Genomic DNA, 20,161 nt, shown 5'->3' on the forward strand with positions numbered 1-20,161 from the left:
TTTTTTGTGCAGAATGTCAATCCTGCCACAGTTAACATTTCCCCAATCTATTTGTGGAACCTTTAATTTCTTTGTCACTTTTGTGATTTTTGCAGTATTTTCTTTTCTTAGGTTCCATGGGATGATATCGCGAGAGCAAGCTGATGAACTGCTTGGTGGTGTTGAGGGAGCTTATCTCATTAGGGAGAGCCAGCGTCAGCCTGGTAGCAATACATTGGCTCTGAGGTACATACCTGCTCCTGATGTCAATGAACTGAATAAATTATGTTGAACTTGCTTTTTTTTATTTGAGATGTAACAAACATTGACCATTGACCCTCTTTTTATTTCTGGATTCATTGATCTAGAATAAGAAAAATAGAAATTTTAGATGATCCTCACTGTTGAGTTGTTATTCCTATATGAGTCCAACTGTCTTAAGCTTTTGCTGTTTCATATCCTCCCTTTCCTGTGAATATTTCTATGTTTTCAAATATCAGTCAGGTCACCTTGACTCAGCTCTTTTATGCAGCAAAAGCACAAGATCACATGTAAACCATGCTCTACAATTTAAAATGAATTTCAGAATGCTCAAACCATTTATAGCTGTAGATTAGGCTATGGCCTTAAGGTCTTGTTTTGCTTGCAAATTCAAATGGAGTACAGAAACATGACAGAATAATGGGATATGTCCAATTATGAGCCACTCTTCGTAGAGTAATAATATTAGAATTGTGCATTAAGGCAATAGAACTTTCAACTTTATTCATCTGATGTTATTATTGCTACAAGATTTTGTTAGGTCTTATATCCAGTGTGCTGTGTGGAATACATCTATTAGGTCTGATTTCACTATGTTCAACCCAGTATCTGACATAAGGAAATAAATTAATACATGGCTATATTCCTAAAGTACAAATCCACTATGTAAAGTTTAAACTGAATTGAATAAATATGATCATGTGTGACGTGACATTAGGGCAAAATAATCATTGAAGTTTCCATTTTATTGTAAAAACTTAACTAGTTTGATGACAACTCCTACCTAATCTACTCGTGATTCCTTTCCACACGGACTGTCCCTGTCTGTTGAGGTGACCTTGTAAAACAGTCATTTGTAAGATGCCTGTTACCAGCAAATTATTAAAGGTATTGAGGAGGCCTGTTGTCAATTATAAATGTGTCTCACAGGTTCAAGAGTCGTTCCTGTTGACTGTGGACTGGTTTCCTCAGCAAACTTTGGAGACTTGTATCCAAATTGGTAGACCTCTTCCATTACTAGTCAAGCAAAATAGTTTTATTCAGTTAGCCAGGTTGCTCCATGATTATTCCTGCGTATGTCCTGTCCAAGATATACTCAGTAGCAGCACAGGCACAGGGTTGGACTATATAGCAACCATGACTTTGGACATATACAACTTTAACCCCAGACCCCCAAGGAGCCTCTTAGCTTCAGGTATAAGAAATACCCTGCTGAATACCAACCACTTACTGACAAATCAGTTCTCACTTATATTTTACACCAACTAGTAAGGGAAGTTTGTTTTTGTTCACAATATTTGTTCATTGGATGTGGGTGTCCCAGGCAAGGCCACAATTGCTTGTGTACTTCATCACACACCTGACATCCCTAGTGCCTTGCAGATCATGGAAATACTTGGAAAGCCAGAAAGTGAATTAATTGCTGCAGAGTACCCTGCCTCCGGTCTCCTCTTGTATCCACAGTCAGGCTGGTCCAGTTGTTTTTCTGATAATTAGCAATTGCCAGAGAGTTGTTGAGGGGAGATTTGGTCCTGGCAGTGCTGATAAATATCAAAGGAAGTTTGTCAGACCCTCTGTTGAAGATGGTCATTATTTGGCACCTGTGCAGCATGAATGTTACTTGCTACTTCTCATGCTTAGCTAGGATGTTGTCCTGGGTTTGCTTTGTTGAGAACGGACTGCTTCGTTATCTGAGATACCGTGAAAGGAATTAGAAACTATACAAACTTTAGAAATATCCCCACTTTTGACCTTAGAGAGGAGTTGGAGGTAATTAATGAAGCACTTGAAGGTGGTTTTGAACCCAGGACACTATCCTGAGAAAGGAGAGCTCTGTGGTGCAGTGGTGGTGTACCCCTGTTCCTGAGACAGGAGTCCCTAGTTTACATTGTACCCGCTCCAGGGGATGTAATAACATCTCCCAACAGATTGGTTGGAAATACCTACCCTGAGAAATTAAGGAGGCTCTTGTGATGCAGTGGCAATTTCCAAACTGTGGAGCAGGACGCCCAGGTTCAAGCCCCACTTGATTCAGAGGTGTGTATTCATACCTCTGTGCAGTTGATTAGAAAATATCAATGCTGGGAAGCTGTTAGATAAGAATCCAGGCAGTGGAAAGATCTCCCCAATTTACATTGATTTCAGATCTGTCTGGGCTCCTTGATACTACATTTAATTAAATATTCCTTTGATATCAAAGGCAGTCACTCTCATCCCACCATTGTGATTTGCCTCAATTGTCTATACTTGGGTGAAGTTATTAATGAGTCAAGAGTGTGGTGCTGGAAAAGCACAGCAGATCAGGCAGCATCCAAGGAGCAGGAAAACCTGACCTGCTGTGCTTTTCCAGCACCACACACTCAAATCTAATCTCTGCAGTCCTCACTTCTGCCTAAAGTTATAAAGAGGTCTTTACAAAATGCAATGGAATACCTATGAACAGGTTATTGTTGATTAAATGTCACTCAATAGCATTGTCAACGCACCTCACACCATTTTTATGTTAATTAAATGTAGACTAATGGAGCAGTAATTGGTCAGAGAATTTGTTCTGAACAGGGAATACCTGAGCAATTTTCCACATTGTTGAACATTAGTTTAGCAGCTTTTCAGGAACAGCTTGGCTAGAGGCCTGGTCAGTTCTGAAGCATTAATCTTCACTACTATCAGGATGTTGTTAGAGTCCATTGCCTTTGTATCCAGTCTGCTCAGGTTTTTCTTATATATTATGGGGAGTGAATTATCTTAGTTGAAGACTGGCATTAGTAGTGGTGAGGACACCAGAGGGAGACTGAGATGAATCATCCAAACCACATTCTGGCACAAGATGGGTACAAGCGTTTCAATCCTGTCTTTTACACACAGAGGCTGAGCACTAGCATTACTAGGTTTGGTTAAGTTTGTGGAGTTAAGTTTCCTTTGTTTGTTAACGTCCTCTACTGTTCACAACTGCGCTGTCAGCAGTGTCGGTCTTTCATCTGATCACTATTTGTGAGTGCATTCTGAATGGAGGACTTCGATACCCGCAGAAAGAGCAGCTTGATTGTGTTATCATGGATAAACTGGACACGTTCTTGATGCTTATCACTTTGCATAAGTTAGTGGTCTTCTGCTCACAAACTACCTGTTGCCGACCGAGCTGGGAATTAATATACTTAATAAAGTAACGTCTTCTGAAAACAAAATTTATTTTTCGCAGTGAAAGCCTCTTTACTCAGGTAATGTGTCTTGCCTGCCATGCTCATTGGAATGGACTGAGAAGAGATTTACCAACCTAGAATGGGCATCCATGAAACCTGTCCCTGAGTAACAGCAGAATTGCACACCAACACAATTTGTAACCACATTTCATGATGTATTTCTCAATTCTCCATCGCCATCAAGTTGAAAGATCAGTAGGGAGGGCATAAGTACCAGAACCAGTCAGGCACAATTTAGCAAATCTACAATGCAAGGCTTTAACTGGAGTTTAGCAATTCCACAATTAGTAAATCAAGGCACTTAAACTGTAATAAGTACCTCAAAGTTTATGCATTGCTAGACTAAATGTACCTAGCTTTCTAAGCTTGTCTGAGTAATTACAACTGTAAGTAGGAATCATGTTTGTGGCCCTCTTTAGTAAAGCCTCTGTCATCCAAAAACAGCAATAACTCAGTTAACTTAAGATGTCCCAAGACACTTGACTGTGCGTTAGAGAATGGAATCTAATCCCAAAAACACAGGGACTAGCATTGGATGATCTCCAGTTTCCAGAGGGTGGAATGTGATTCAGGAGTGTAGTTTAGCCAGGATTTTGTTCAAACAACCAAATGTAGAGGTTAAAAATATGTGAATGATCAGTTCAGCAGCCAGTGGGCTGAGATGTGTGAAATTGGGTGTTTGTATGAGTTAGCAGTGTTAGAGATTATGAATATAAAAGCTTACCTTGTTTTATATATGACACAAGGAATGCAAACAGGCGAATTTTGCCAGGAGGAGGGAGGGAGTCAGCAGCGAGGGAATAAAGTTTGAATTGAGAACTGAAATAATGGCTTCAGTCCTTGCAATATTTAAATTGAAAATATTTCTATTCATTCAGTACCAAATGTCATATAAGTAGCCTGATACACTGCTATGGTGATGTCATCGTATGAGAGGACCAATGTTGAATGGTGCTTTGAATGGGGTCCAGCCAAAATATAATTACCTACTATTTGCAAACAGAGTCAATAGCGAATGTATGGTTTAAACTGAGTCAGGCTTATAGAACAGAGTGATAACAGTACCTAAGGAAAAGGGTGATTGCAAACAGAAGACAGAGGGCAGTGGAGCTCCAGCAGAGTGACTGCCTTAGTGAAAGAAATAGATGAAGGAAGCTATTAACCCTTGTCCTCCACTGAGCTTGAAAATTCATCTCCATAAGATGGAAATGATTATGATAAACTGGACTTCCGTGCTAGAGGCCTGAGGAAAGGATTAAACAAACACGTTACTGACTGAGAACCATATTGTTGGACAATTAGGATGACAGCAGGACTGCAAATGCTTCTCAGTGAGGAGAACATCTCAGTTTAATGATGTGAGTGAGATTGTTTGGCAAGGATAGTTCCATACACACCAGTAATGCTGTTCAGCTAATGCACACCACACTATATTATTCACTTTCAGAAGAACATGAGAATAGGAGTTGACCATCCAGCTCCTCAAGCCTCAGCCATCATTCAGTCAGATCATGGCCGATCTGGCCCAGGCTCAACTCTTCTTCTGTGCCACCTCCTCTTACCCCTCCACTCCCCAACATTTCAAAAAATATCTATCAACTTCTCTTCAAGTACCTTCAGTGACGTAACCTCCACAGAATTCCAGACACTCAGAACTCTCTGGGAGAAGAATTTCCTTTATGTTTCAGTTTTAAATGAGTGTCACATTCTATAATATGTTGCAAATGTGTTGCTGGTCAAAGCACAGCAGGCCAGGCAGCATCTATTCCTGAGATGCTGCCTGGCCTGCTGTGCTTTGACCAGCAACACATTTGCAGCTGTGATCTCCAGCATCTGCAGACCTCATTTTTTACTTCTATAATATGTTCCCTAGTTCACGATATCCCTTCTAGGAAATAACTTCTCAGCAAGCCCCTCAGAATTTTGTCATGACACTGAATAAACCCTCCTGCTTAATTTAAACCAACAACACAAAAGATATATTCTGTACAGTAATCTGTGAAAATTTGAGAAGCCAGGAACTATTCAAAGTAGAAATTAACAATTTTATTTCTTAAAATATAACAGAGAATAATTGACTAACAACTATTTACAACTCCTTCCTTTAACCTATCTTTTACCTTCCCTTCAATAATACTAATCCGATAAACCCCCCCCCCCCATTAAGATTTACCAAAAATTCAAGTTATCAAAACCAGCTAGCTGTCTAATCTTCTGTTTTGATCTTCCTGTGTCATCTTTTCTTCTTCTTGGGCATTATGCTTCACAGGTCACGGATCGATAAAGGTACCTTTATGAGAGCAATTCTCTGGGCAGTCTGCAGATGTCACTGGCTTGCCAGTTCTCCTCCCAACTGTTCAATTTTCCCTGGTCTTATACCTCCAAACCATCAGATTATGTCATTGGCTTTTAAGATTGTCAATATACTCAATTCAAACTTGATTGGAATTTGGTATTTTTCAGGGTATGATTTAAACTGATTGGCCTAATTCAAATCTGTTTTGTTGTTTCCAGGCAACCAGCTAATCTAGCTTTTGACCAAGTGTTACATTGTTACCTTATTCAGAACACTTGGTGCTTTGTCAGGTAGTTCTGCTAGCATTTAACTCTCTTAAAGGTACCCACATCTTCATAACAATTTTGTTTCAATAAGATTACCCCTCATTATCCTAAACTCTAATGAATAAAGGTCTAACCTGTTTAGTTTGATATATGTCTTGATAAGTTGACCTTTCCAATCAGTCATTCAGCCGAGTGAATCTCTTTTGAACCGACTGAATGTTAAAACAGCAATTTTTAAAAATGCAGAGATGATCTTGGTTTTCAGTTAATGATCTTTAGACTATTTGAACATTTCTGTGATTATTTTTAGATGACTCTTATTATTTGTTCAGTTTGACCCCACACAAAAAAGTCAAGATATTGTTGAAAGTTTAGTAATGGTGCTTTAAATACAAATAATGGGTAGTGGAAGTGATATCAAGAAATTGTAGCTCGTGTTCTTTTTTACATTTATCCACTTGTAGTACATTGAAGCCAATATATTATTTACATTGTAGTAAGTGCATTCAGCAAAGGTTGTGTATGCATAACTTTATAGGTGGGAGTTATCTAACACATGCCTCCTTTACATCAGTGATACTGAGATCATGCTGTGTGGAAAAACAATTGCAATGCTGCCAATCCTACTAACTTGTATCAACAAACCAGAAACCACATGAAAGGGACGATCTATTATTGTGACTTAAAGAAGCTATTGTTTATTTTCAGACGAATGAAACATTTATTGTGCTGAAATGCACTATCACTCGAAACTGTTCAAACAATAGACTGCGGTGTGGGAATAGAGCAATAAAAGATGATTTTATCAATTTCAAAGAAGAGTACTTGATAATAAAGGGAGTAGATAGTGATATTTTTTGTAAAGTGTCGAATCGGTTTTTAAAAATTAATCAGCCAATTTAAATAGTAGTAGAAAAGATGAAAGCATAAGCCTATAAGAGATATAATAATCGTTTGGTGTCATCCACACTGGGAAAAAAAGTGCATCAATACGTGTAACAAATTGGCACCAGCAATCGCTCAATGAGTTTGATCTGTCCACTGAAGAAGTTATGTGTCACTGGTCCTGGAGTTTGTAGATCCTTGATGAGTCTGACCCAGGAGCCACATCTCCAACCAAATGTTAGTCAGTTTTTTTCCCCAGGAGGTGAAATTGGTCTATGGCCTAGAGATTGCTGGCGTTTCTTTCCCTAGTTCCTTTTCCATAATTCCTGTTGCTGACAGGTGTTCTCAAAGAATGGTGTCCCTTCATACAAGAGGTTCCTGCATGTTGGTTTCTTCTGAGTGAGACTGTCTGAGTGTTTGACATCTAAGTTGCTGAAATAACTGCACAGAGGCTGGTATCCTGTTACCAAGTCATCTTTTATTTGCTTGCGTGTGGTACTCTGGCTGTGGTCAGCCAGGGTCAACAGTGTGATGCTGGAAAAGCACATCAGGTTATGCAGCATCTGAGGAGCAGGAGAATTGATGGAGCCAGGTCAGAGTCAGTCCCTGAACTGAGGAGATTGTAAATTCCCTGTTTATATATATTTTTTCTTTCCCCAGCACACATATTGTGCCTGTGCAGGTGTGAGACACAGTGAAAGACAACAGGCGTACAAATCTTTATTCAATTTTCACCACCAGGAAGGAAGGAAATCTCCAAGTGGCCAGTGACAAGTAGTGCCCTTCACATCAAAGGACAATGCTGTGTGAGCAAACAGTGAAGGGGAGGGCAGGGATTAAATCAAAATAGAGTTGGATGGGGAAATAATGCACTCCAATCCCTGTGGCGCCCACCTCTCCCTGAACAACTCCAGGGTGTTGGTGGACACCACGTACTCCTTCTCTAGAGACACCCGGGCTCTACCATAACCGTGGAAGTGAGGCAGGCAGTCGGCCCTAACGACCTTCCATGGCCTGCTGCTTGGACCTGTTCATGGCCAGTTTGGCCAGGCCCAGGAGCAGACCCATGAGGAGTCTTCAGATCTGCCCTTCCCTTTCTGTACCAGATGCCCAAAGATCAGGAGCGTGGGACTGAAGTGCAACCAAAACAGAGGAGTAGTCTTTAAGGAAATCAAAAAGGGAGTGCAAGAAATTTCTTGTTTATATTGGTGGGCCAGGGCTTTTTGCTTAGTCCAGGTTAACAATCCCAATCGAGGATGTTGTAGTCAGCAAGATCCACCTGATTCTGATCAGTACATTTCCAAACCAACACTGCCCCCTCCTTTACCCCCTAAAAGACCAGGAGGTAGGCCCAGTCTTCCTCTTGTTGCTTTTCCTGCGACATTTTCACCCCAGGTCCAATTCCTCTGATTCAGACTCTGACACGGACTGTACCATAGCTGAGGAGAAAGTGAGGACTGCAGATGCTGGAGATCAGAACTAAAAAATGTGTTGCTGGAAAAGCGCAGCAGGTCAGGCAGCATCCAAGGAACAGGAGAAGCGACGTTTCGGGCATGAGCCCTTCTTCAGGAATCAAGAAGAAGCCCTTCCTGAAGAAGGGCTCATGCCCGAAACGTTGATTCTCCTGCTCCTTGGATGCTGCCTGACCTGCTGCGCTGTACCATAGCTGAGCCCGTGCATCCGGTTCATCTTGGGAGAGGTTCTTGCTCTTCTAGCAGTAACAGTTTCAGTGGTTAGCACTGCTGCCTCACAGCACCAGGATCCCAGCTTCGTTTCCAGCCTCTGGTGACTGCCTGTGTGGAGTTTGCACATTCTCCCCGTGTCTGCGTGGATTTCCCCCGGGTGCTCCAGTTTCCTCCCACAGTCCTAAGATATGCAGGTCAGGTAAATTGGCCATGCTAAATTGCCCATAGTGTTAGGTGCATTAGTCAGAGGGAAATGGGACTGTGTGGGTTACTTTACGGAGGGTCGGTGTGGACTTGTTGGGCCGAAGGGCCTGTTTCCACACTGTAGGGAATCTAATCTAATCTAACAGTATTGAGGCTGCATTCATCGTGGTATTATCAGACATGAGACAGAGGGGGAGAACCTGTGGTTTCTGTCAGGCCTTCTGACTTTTCTGAGGTGGCAGGTGTGTTTTGCTCCTTTTTTGTGCGAGGTAACCACTTTTAGGTGATCTACATGTTTGTTCAGGACTGCCTCACCTGCGTGGACTTTGTATGTCACGGGACCTGACCTCGCCTCATACCCATGCAGGGTCACTTCCATGATGACGGCACCGAACCTCATCCTCTGAATTAAATAATTTTTCTAGCTTGGAGGCATGTGTTTTCATGCTGATCTCTGTCTCTGTGTCTCTGTCTCTGTGTCTCTGTCTCTGTCTCTGTCTCTGTCTCTGTCTCTGTCTCTCTGTCTCTGTCTCTGTCTCTCTCTCGCGCTCTCGCTCTTGCTCTCTCTCTCTCACTCTCACCCATACACACACACACCCCTACACCTACACACACACACCTACACACATACACACCCACACACCTACACCTACATACACACCCCTACACCCACACACACCCCTACACCCACACACACCCCTACACCCACACACACCCCTACACCTACACATGCACACACACACACCCCCCCTTGACCTACACACACACGCACACCCTGACACCCACCGCCCCCTACACCTACACACACGCACCCCTACACCTACACACCCACCTACTCTACACCTACACACCCACCTCCCCTACACCTACACACCCACGTCCCTCACACCTACACATCCATCCCCCCCACACCTACACACCCACACCCCCCCCACACCTACACACCCACACCCCCCCTACACCCACACACCCACCCCCCTACACCCACACACCCACCACCCCCTACACCTACACACCCACCGCACCCCATACCTACACACCCACCGCCCCCTACACCCACACACCCACTGCCCCCTACACCCACACACCCACTGCCCCCTACACTCACACACCCATTGCCCCCTACACCCACACATCCACCGCCCCCTACACCCACACACCCCCTACACCTGCAGATACACACATACCCCCTACACCTGAGCACACGCGCGCACACGCGCACACACGCACACACACACACACACACACACACACACACACACACACCCCATACTGTTTTCACCTGTCACCACTGAAATAAGTGTACACACGCCGGTATACCATCACCAAGTCATCCTTTATTTATTTGTGCTCTGTACACTGGCTGTGGCCAGCCAGCTCTGAGTCAGTCCCCTGGACTGAGTAGATTCTAAATCCCCTGTTTATTTTAGTTTTTCAGTTAAAGCACAATGTGCAAGATAACTTTATTCAGCATTTTCCAAGAAACACCCAAGTGGTCAGAAAACAAGTGCCAGGCAGAGCTAAGTGGGGTCAGTGCCTATGTGAAAGAGTAATCCCCTGTTTATATTGGTCTGCCAGGGCTTCCTGATTGACCTAAGTTAGTAACCCCAATCAAGGATCATGTCATCAACAAGATCCGTCTGGTTCCAATCACTGCAATTGTATTCCATGAAATACATCTCATGGGAGTCACTGAAGTGTTTCCTTGGTCCTCCTATCATTGGAGCATCTCACTTGAGCTTGACAAAGAATATTTGCTTTGGCAGTCAGAACTCAAGCATTCTAAACATGTAACTGTGAACAAATACGTGAGGCTAGTCAATGTAGTCAGTTTTCCTTTAAGGACAGCTCCCTGTGACAGCCCACTGCACTAAAAGCACAACTACATTTACAATATAACACCTGATGGTGACATTTTACGATAACAAAATACTTAAAACTTACCTTTCAGAATATATCAGAGGTGCCAGCAGGTTGTCCATCTCCTTCATGAACTTTCCAAATTGACTTCCAGAACTCCAAAATACCAAATGAAAATGCTTTCAAGGAGGGAATCTGATTTGCAAAATTCACATGTCAGACCTGGGTGTCACTCGCTGTGACAGCATCTTTTGCCCATCCCTAGTAGCCCCTGAGAAGGTGGTGGTGAGCTACTGCCTTGTACTGCTGCAGCCCATGCTCTGTAGATAGATCCATAATACTGCTTGGGAGGGAATTTCAGGAATTTGACCCAGTGACAGTGAAGGAACAGTGTTACATTTCCAAGTCAGGATGGTGCAGATGGTGGTGTTCTTATGTACCTGCTGCCCTTGTCCTTCTAGATGGTGGTGGTTGTGGGCTTGGAAGGTGCTTTCTAAGGATCTTTGGTGATATTAGCAGTACACCTTGTACATAGTACATACAGCTGTGACTGAGCATCAGTGATGGAGGGAGTGGATGCTTGTGTGTATGGCGCCAATCAAGTGGGCTGCTTTGTTCTGGGTGATGTCACGCTTCTTAAGTGTTGGAGCAGCATTCATCCAAGCAAGTGGGGAGTATTCCATCACACCCCTGACTTGTACCTTACAGACTGTGGATGGGCTTTCGTGAGTCATGAGGTGAGTTACTCACTGCAGTATTCCTCACCTGCTCTTGGAGACACTGTATACGGCTGGTCAAATTGAGTTTCTGGTAATTCCCAGCATGGTGATGGTAGTGCCACTGAATGTCTCTTGATGGTCATTGCCTGGCATTTGTGTGGCATGAATGGTACTTGCCACTTGGCAGTCAAGGCTGGATATTCTCCAGGTCTGGCTGCATTTTGACATAAACTTCTTCAGTATCTGAGGAGTTGCAAATGCTGCTGAACGTTATGCAGTCATTGGTGACCATCCCCATGTCTGAACTTATCAATAATCTACACTCCATCATAAAGTAGCTGAAGGTGGTTGTGCCTAAACCTCTACCATGAGGAATACCTGGAGCTGAGATCACTGACCTCCAACAACTACATCTTCCTCCTGTGGCAGGTGTGACTCAAGCCAGTGTAGTGTTCTTCCCCACTTCCCATTGTTTCCAGTTGTGCTCAGGATCCTTGATACCATGCTCGGTTAAATGTGACCTTTATGTCAAGACCAGTCACTCTAACTGCAACCCTGGAATTCAGCTGTCTTGTCTATGTTTGAACAAATGCTATAATGGAATCCAGCTATGTTACTTCATTCACTCTATAAATTGGGAATCCAACCTCAGATAGGCAGGTGCACTTGACTCTCCTGACCTGCAAAAAGACCAAAGGAAGTTTTCACAGGATTCACGAGATTTATGCAAATTAGATTTCCCCCAAAATAGCAAAATGTAGACCTTAACATATTATTGAAATGTCCACATTAAAATTTGGCTTCAGTGCATTAAAAGTGGACATGCAGCTCTATGTTATATATGTGTATGTCTATATGTCACATCAGGATACAATTCATATTTACAAAATGACCGTCTTGATGTAAAATATTTACTTTTTTTCCCTTTTTAATGAGATAGGAAAATTGCTAGACAAAGTCAGCATTTTTTTGCTTAGCCCTACTTTTGTTTTGGTCCCAGTCTGTTGCGTGGCCATTAAAGACTCCAGCACGTTACTGTGAATCTGCAGTCAGATGTAGACCAGACAAGACATGAATGGCAGATTTCCTTCCCTGAAGAACACTAGAGAACTAGATAGATTCACATAATGCATCTTTACTAAAACTACATGCCAGTTTTATAAATTGAATTTAAATTCCACTGTCTGCTGTGGAGGAATTCGAGCCTGTGCCCTGCCTGTGTCCCTGGGTTACTAGTCTCATTTTCTCATAACTCAGTGGTTTAATTTCATCTTGACCATTGAAAATTCCTGTCATCACAATCCACATTGTTTTCCTGCCACTATCTTCAAATTTGTTAATGATCTAATCAATTATTAAAATTACTTGCTCAAAAATTACTATTTTTGCTCTTAGTCACTAAAATATCTGATTTTAACTGATTTTTTTGGAATGTTTGGTGAATTGTTTATTGGTATTTGCCATTCCAGTAATTTATTGGTTGTTTGTACCTGCTGCTCATATTATTTTTCAGCATGTTCATTACTCCATTAATCTGTTGATTTGCACTCAGTGCTTCAACTGATGTTGTTTTGGTGTGTCAATTCCTCTATGAATCTCTTAGTACACTGCTTCAGGTTAATTTCTAAATTTATTAATAATGCTTGCTGCTTTTTTAAAAGTATTTCTGTGCCTAGTGCTCTGAATATATCTATTCACTTGTGCCTACTCAGTAACGCAATGCAATGTTAAACCTTCAATTTTTAATGAGTTTTGATATATGTTGGTTTCTATAGGCTTAATATGTGTCAAGATACATGTTCTAATTTTCTAGCTTGCACAATATTCTATTCTGAAAAATGTGTTGCTGGAAAAGCGCAGCAGGTCAGGCAGCATCCAAGGAGCAGCAGAATCTACGTTTTGGGCTTACGCCCATAATGTCGACTCTCCTGCTCCTTGGGTGCTGCCTGACCTGCTGTGCTTTTCCAGCAACACATTTTTCAGCTCTGATCTCCAGCATCTGCAGTCCTTACTTTCTCCCAATATTCTATTCTGTTTGTTTCAAATCTCCATATATTTTAAGAATAGCAAGCCATTCAGCTCCTTATGTCTGTTCTGCTATCAACAGCACTGACCCTTCGCAGAGCAGCACCCCCCACTCCCCATCCCCATTAGACTATGACTGACTGATATCGTAATTCTGTTTACCCTGGCATAGTTCCAAAACCCCTAGTATAAATGCCTAGCAAAGTTTTTTAACCTTAAACTTGAAAATTTCAAACGCCCAGCTGCAACAACATTTTGGGGGAATAGTATCAGACTTGAGCACTGTTTGTGTAATGAAGTGATGACTGACATCTCTGAAAACTGAGGTTTAACTTGAAGCCCATGCCCTGTTTTAATGACTCTTTCATATGCAGAAATAATATGTCTAACCAATGAAATCCTTCAGTTATGCATCAGTATTTACTTTGGAAAAGGATATGGAAGATATAGACTGTAGGGTAATAGATGGTGACATCTTGCAAAATGTCCAGATTACAGAGGAGGAAGTGCTGGATGTCTTGAAGCGGTTAAAGGTGGATAAATCCCCAGGACCTGATCAGGTGTACCCAAGAACTCTGGGAAACTAGAGAAGTGATTGCTGGGCCTCTCGCTGAGATATTTGTATCATTGATAGTCACAGGTGAGGTGCCGGAAGACTGGAGGTTGGCAAACGTGGTGCCACTGTTTAAGAAGGGTGGTAATGACAAGCCAGGGAACTATAGACCAGTCAGCCTGACCTCGGTGGTGGACAAGTTGTTGGAGAGAATCCTGAGGGACAGGATGTAAATGTATTTGGAAAGGCAAGGACTGATTCGGGATAGTCAACATGGCTTTGTGCGTGGGAAATCATGTCTCACAAACTTGATTGAGTTTTTGATGAAGTAACAAAGAAGATTGATGAGGGCAGAGCAGTAGATGTGATCTATATGGACTTCAGTAAGGCGTTCGAAAAGGTTCCCCATGGGAGACTGATTAGCAAGGTTAGATCTCATGGAATACAGGGAGAACCAGCCATTTGGATACAGAACTGGCTCAAAGGTAGAAGACAGAGGGTGGTGGTGGAGGGTTGTTGTTCAGACTGGAGGGTTGTTGTTCAGACTGGAGGCCTGTGACCAGTGGAGTGCCACAAGGATTGGTGCTGGGGACCTCTACTTTTTGTCATTTACACAAATGATTTGGACGTGAGCATAAGAGGTACAGTTAGTAAGTTTGCAGATGACACCAAAATCGGAGGTGTAGTGGACAACGAAGATGGTTACCTCAGATTACAACAGGATCTGGACCAGATGGGCCAATGGGCTGAGAAGTGGCAGATGGAGTTTAATTCAGATAAATGCAAGGTGCTGCATTTTGGGAAAGCAAATCTTAGCAGGACTTCTCCACTTAATGGTAAGGTCCTAGGGAGTGTTGCTGAACAAAGAGACCTTGGAGTGCAGGCTCATAGCTCCTTGAAAGTGGAATCGCAGGTAGATAGGATAGTGAAGAAGGCGTTTGGTATGCTTTCCTTTATTGGTCAGAGTATTGAGTACAGGAGTTGGGAGGTCATGTTGCGGCTGTACAGGACATTGATTAGGCCACTGTTGGAATATTACATGCAATTCTGGTCTCCTTCCTATTGGAAAGATGTTGTGAAACTTGAAAGGGTTCAGAAAAGATTCACAAGGATGTTGCCAGGGTTGGAGGATTTGAGCTATAGGGAGAGGCTGAACAGGCTGGGGCTGTTTTCCCTTGAGCATCAGAGGCTGAGGGGTGACCTTATAGAGGGTTACAAAATTATGAGGGGCTTGGATAGGATAAATGGACAAAGCCTTTTCCCTGAGGTCAGGGAGTCCAGAACTAGAAGACATAGGTTTAGAGTGAGAGGGGAAAGATATAAAAGAGACCTAAGGGGCAACTTTTGCAAACAGAGGGTGGTATGTGTATGGAATGAGCTGCCAGAGGATGTGGTGGAGGCTGGTACAATTGCAACATTTAAGAGGCATTTGGATGTGTATATGAATAGGAAGGGTTTGGAGGGATATGGGCCAGGTACTGGCAGGTGGGACTAGATTGGGTTGGGATATCTGGTCGGCATGGACGGGTTGGACTGAAGGGTTTGTTTCCATGCTGTACATCTCTATGACTCTATGACTCTATCTCATTTAGATCACTCCTTTATCTGCAAGATTCAAGGAAATTGAAGCTGACCCTTTGTAACCACCTGCCCTCAGCATTTAAACCTTTTACCCATGGTATCATTCAGGTGAATCCATGTTACACCTCTGAAAGACCTTCCTGTATCCTTCCTGAAGAACAGTGCCTGAACTGAATGCAAAGATTTACGTGGGGGTCTGACCAAATTCTTCGCAGCTATCGAATAACATTCATCCCTTTTTACTATGTCCTGCTGAAATAAAGGCCAGCACTATATAGTAGCCTTTTAAATTGTTTTTATATCTGTCCAGAAATCATCAGTTTCAAAAAAAAACTCTGGACTGAAATTAGCAGTTTTATTAAAAGGTACTGAAACCAGTCAGTTATGAAGAAACCTTGACACAGTATGCACTGCTTCAGTGTAATTGATATACTAATACATTGTTTGGTGTTTAAAAATGCAAGTTCATAGCGTTCATGTTGCTGCCTCATTAATTTTCCTTACATCCCATTTCTACTTTAGGTTTTCAATTTTAACTAGCTTTTCCGTTGGGAACATGATCCTAGAATTATTTTATTATCCCTTAGCAGCAAGCTTTTATGATCAATATACTGTTCCATTATCCTTATCTCACACCTGCTAGTTCTAATCTACCTTCAGATAACATAGTTTAATGATAATGTTATTGGACTGGTAATTCCAGGGCCTTGACTGATAATCTGGGTGGCTGTAGGATTGGCCCTGAAAGTCTTTGAACATTGACATAAAATTCTCATTACTTCAGGCCAAACATCGGCTAGTAATTTATCACCTTTTCTTTATTACCATGTTTCCCCTTCTTTCAGTTACTGAAACAATAGTGAGAAGTGTTGAGAGCATAGAATATACTCTGGATAGGAACCTTAATGTTCATCCATTTTTATTAATTTGGGAATGTAGGCTTCACTGGCTGCAGCACATCTTGTAAATTATACACACTGGAGGGAAATGTTCTCATCCAGACAAGTGAGGAGTATTCCATCACCCTGCTGATTTGTCTTGTTCAGGCAGGAGATGAGTTACTCCTGCAGAATTCCTAGCCTCTCACCTGCTTTTACAGCTGTGATATTGATTTGACTAGTCTAGTTCAGGTTTTAGTGAACAGTAACCCCCCCCCCCCCCGCCCCGGGATGTTGGTAGCAAGCGATTCAGTGATGCTAATGTCATTGATTATCAAAGGATGGCGATTAGAATCTCTCTTGTTGGAGACGATCAGTGTCCGGCACTATGAATTTTACTTATCAATCCAATCTTGCTGAATTTGGACATTTTGGATTCCATATTTGAGGAATCACACATGATACTGAAAATTATGCAATTATCAGTGAACATCCCACTTCTGACATTCCAAAGCAGCTGAAAATGGTAAGCATTGATCACCTCCCTGAGGAACTTCTGCAGTGATGAGCTATTGCTGAGATGACTGACCTCCAGTGTTGACAATCTTATTACTTTGTGCCAGCAGGGAGATTTTCCCCAATTCATGTTAACTCCAGTTTTACAAGGGCTCCTTGTATCCTTGCCTGATCAAATATGATCTTGATATCAACAGCAGAAGGTCTCGCCTCACCTCTGGAATTTGATTCTTTTCTGCATTTTTGCATCAAAGCTGTAGTGCGGCCTGGAGCTGAGTGGCCCTGAGGGAATCCAAACTGAAGATGTGATCAGATTATTGCTAAAGAAATGCTGCTTGAAAACACTGTTTATGACCCCTTCCACCACTCACTGATGGCTGAGAGTAGACTGATAGGGTGGTAATTGGCTGGTTTAAGGTTTGTCCTGCTTTTCTATAAGACATACCTGGACAGTTTATACGTCGTTGGGTAGATGCCAGTGTTGTAGCCATACCGGAACACCTTATCTGGAGGTTTTGCAAGTTTTGGAGCGTACGTCTTCAGTAAAATTATCAGGGTCCACAGCTTTTGCAGTATCCAATGTCTTCAACTGTTTCTTAACATTGCAAGGAGTAAATTGAATTGGTTACAGCTCCGTGCATGTCCTGCGCTGTTCATTGAACAGTGATCCCCTAGTTTGATGGCTTGGTGGAGTGGGGGATTTGCTAGGGCATGAGGTTTCAGATTGCATTTGAATTCAGTTCTGCTGAAGCTGATGCCCCACCGTGGCACATGGATGACCTTAAATTGCTAGACATATTCAAAAGAAGGCGTTTCTTTGGGAACGACCAACATTGACTCAGGACCCCGTGAAGTCTCAAGCCACCAGATGAAACATCAGCATAGCAACCTCTGTAGTGTTTGCTCCACACAGTCCTTGTGGAGACCAAGTCTTGCCTTCACATTGAGCTATCCTCCATTGTTTTGCATGGGACTACCACTGTGTTGTCACCATTTTTTATGGATATGTCCAGGGATAGTAATGACAGTGTCTTGTGTGTAAGATACACTTCTGTGAGTGTGACTGTATCGGGCTGTTGGTTGAAAGGTCGGTGAGACAGCTGTCCAAATTTGGCACTGGCTGCGAATGTTGATAAGAAAGACTTTGCAGGGATAGCAGGGCTGAGTTTGCTGTTGTTTCAGGTGCCTCGGTCAATGCTGTGTGGTCTGAAATGTATTTGTCTTCTTATTCCACCTTGGAGAAAGGACTGCTCATTCCTGATGAAGGGCTTATGTCTGCAATGTCTGCTTTTCAGGTGCTGCTGACCTGCTGTGCTTTTCCAGCGCCACACGTTTTGACACGTGAGTGGCCAGGTTGGCCATTTCAGAGGGCGGAGTCAACCATATTCACGTGGATCTGGAGTCACATATAGGCTCGACCGGATAAGGGTGGCAGATTTCCTTCTGTTAAGGACACATTAGTGAACCAGATCAGACGCGTTTTTCTTTCAGGCTATCAACAATGATTTCATGGTCATTATTAGACTTTTAAATCCAGATTTTGAAAAATGAATTCAAATTCAACCTTGGCTTCTAATTCAGGTTTCCAGAGTTTTATATGAATCTCTTGGTTGCTCGTCCAGTGACAATACCACTCTTATCATCTCCCTGTGTTTCTAATGGTCTTTGCTACTACTGACTTTGAGCCCTGTAAGGTATAGCTGTCGAGCTGGTTTTTGGGTAGACAATAAGAGAACCAATGTCAAGACATCATCCAGCTGTAGGTTCACTGGTTCATGGAAGCGTTGGGAGGAATGAGCAACCCAACACATTTGGGTCCAATTCTGGTTTCAAAGTGAAAATTATTGGACTAGTGTGCCAAATGAAATAGATTCGGTGCCAAACTGGCAGCTCATGAGGTAGCATGGGCTATTAATAGTAGCAGTATTATACATAATTATAATCTGAACCCATGTGATCCACCATTTTCCTCACATCTCTGACACCATCAAGCTTATTAACTCTAGTTCAGTGAGGGTACAAAAAGAACATGCTAGGAGCAGCATGAAATGTATGTGATTATGAACGACTAACCTAGTGAGGGTGTAACATAGAACTACAGCCAACTAAAGAGAAGTGCAGCTTGATGTGGGTAGAGCTCTGTAATCTCCATGGCGAATAGAACAAGTCCAGTCTTTCATGTGCAGTCATACATGAGTATCTAATGAGGAGAGGAAAATTCACAAAAAACCTCTTCCATTTTGACAGAGACCAGATAAAACTGAGGTGTTTGCAATCAATTTCATGCAGAAATACGACATTTTTGATCTTCCTCAGTTGCCTTCTTAAGTGAGGTTACTGACTTGCTAGCTGAGCTGGTAAGTTTGTTTGCAGATCCTTCGTCACCACACTAGGTACCATCATCAGTGTGCCTCTGGTGAAGCACTGGTGTTCTGTCCCGCTTGCTATTTATGTGTCTGGGTCAGCTGGGGTTGGCGGTGTCATTTCCAGTTTTGTTGCTGGTTCAGTTTCTTGGCGGTTGGTATATTGGGTCTAACTCTACATGCTTGTTAATGCACTTCCAGGTTGAGTGCCAGGCTTCCAAGAATTCTCATGTATGTCTCTGTTTGGCTTGTCCTAGGATGGATGTGTTGTCCCAGTCGAATTGGTGTCCTTCATTGTCCATGTGTATGGATACAAGTGATAGCTAGTCATGTCTCATGGTGGCTAGTTGGTGATCTTGTACCCTGGTACTAATTTCCTTTCTGTTTGCTGTATGTAGTGCTTTTGGAATCCTTTACCTAGTATTTTGTTTATAACATTGGTTCTGTTGGTTGTGGTTATGGGATCCTTTATACCTGTTTCTAGCTGTCGTAGTGTGGTCGTCTGTTTGTGGCCTACCATGATACCTAGGGGTCAGAGTAGTTTGGTGGTCATTTCTGATATGTTCTTAATGTATGGCAGTGTGCCCAGCCATGTTGTGACTTTCTGTTGTGGTCTGTCATGTATGTACCGGCGGACTACACGTTTTTGGTAGCTTGTTGTTTTGGAAGACATTGTGTAGATGTTCTTCTGCTTTGCGCAGTTATGGCTCACTTGAACAATGTTCTGATGCAGCTGCACTTGTGGGATGGTTGCTGTTGTAGTTTGATACTTGGTCTGTGTGACTGGCTTTCCCGTATACGCTGGTGTGGAGCTCACTACTCGCCTTGTGTTTGACCAGTACATCCAGGAAGGAGAGTCAGTTATTGTTCTCTTCCTTGGTGAATTTTAT

At 42.6% G+C, this 20,161-nt stretch overlaps 1 protein-coding gene across 3 annotated transcripts in view; it reads left to right on the plus strand.

Annotated features, from left to right (window-relative positions):
• Positions 1 to 20,161, plus strand: part of chn2 (chimerin 2) — a 351,738-nt gene that overhangs the window by 224,422 nt on the left and 107,155 nt on the right. For 2 of the 3 annotated variants that reach the window (XM_060824624.1, XM_060824625.1), the window contains exon 5: positions 112 to 225. In XM_060824624.1, the coding sequence (XP_060680607.1) occupies positions 112 to 225 (114 nt within the window). Of the gene's footprint in view, positions 1 to 111; positions 226 to 20,161 lie in introns of those variants that run through there. The other variant, XM_060824627.1, reaches the window with a different exon arrangement.

The sequence above is a fragment of the Hemiscyllium ocellatum genome, chromosome 5 (genome assembly GCF_020745735.1).
Source record: "Hemiscyllium ocellatum isolate sHemOce1 chromosome 5, sHemOce1.pat.X.cur, whole genome shotgun sequence".
NCBI classification, from domain to species: Eukaryota; Metazoa; Chordata; class Chondrichthyes; order Orectolobiformes; family Hemiscylliidae; genus Hemiscyllium; species Hemiscyllium ocellatum.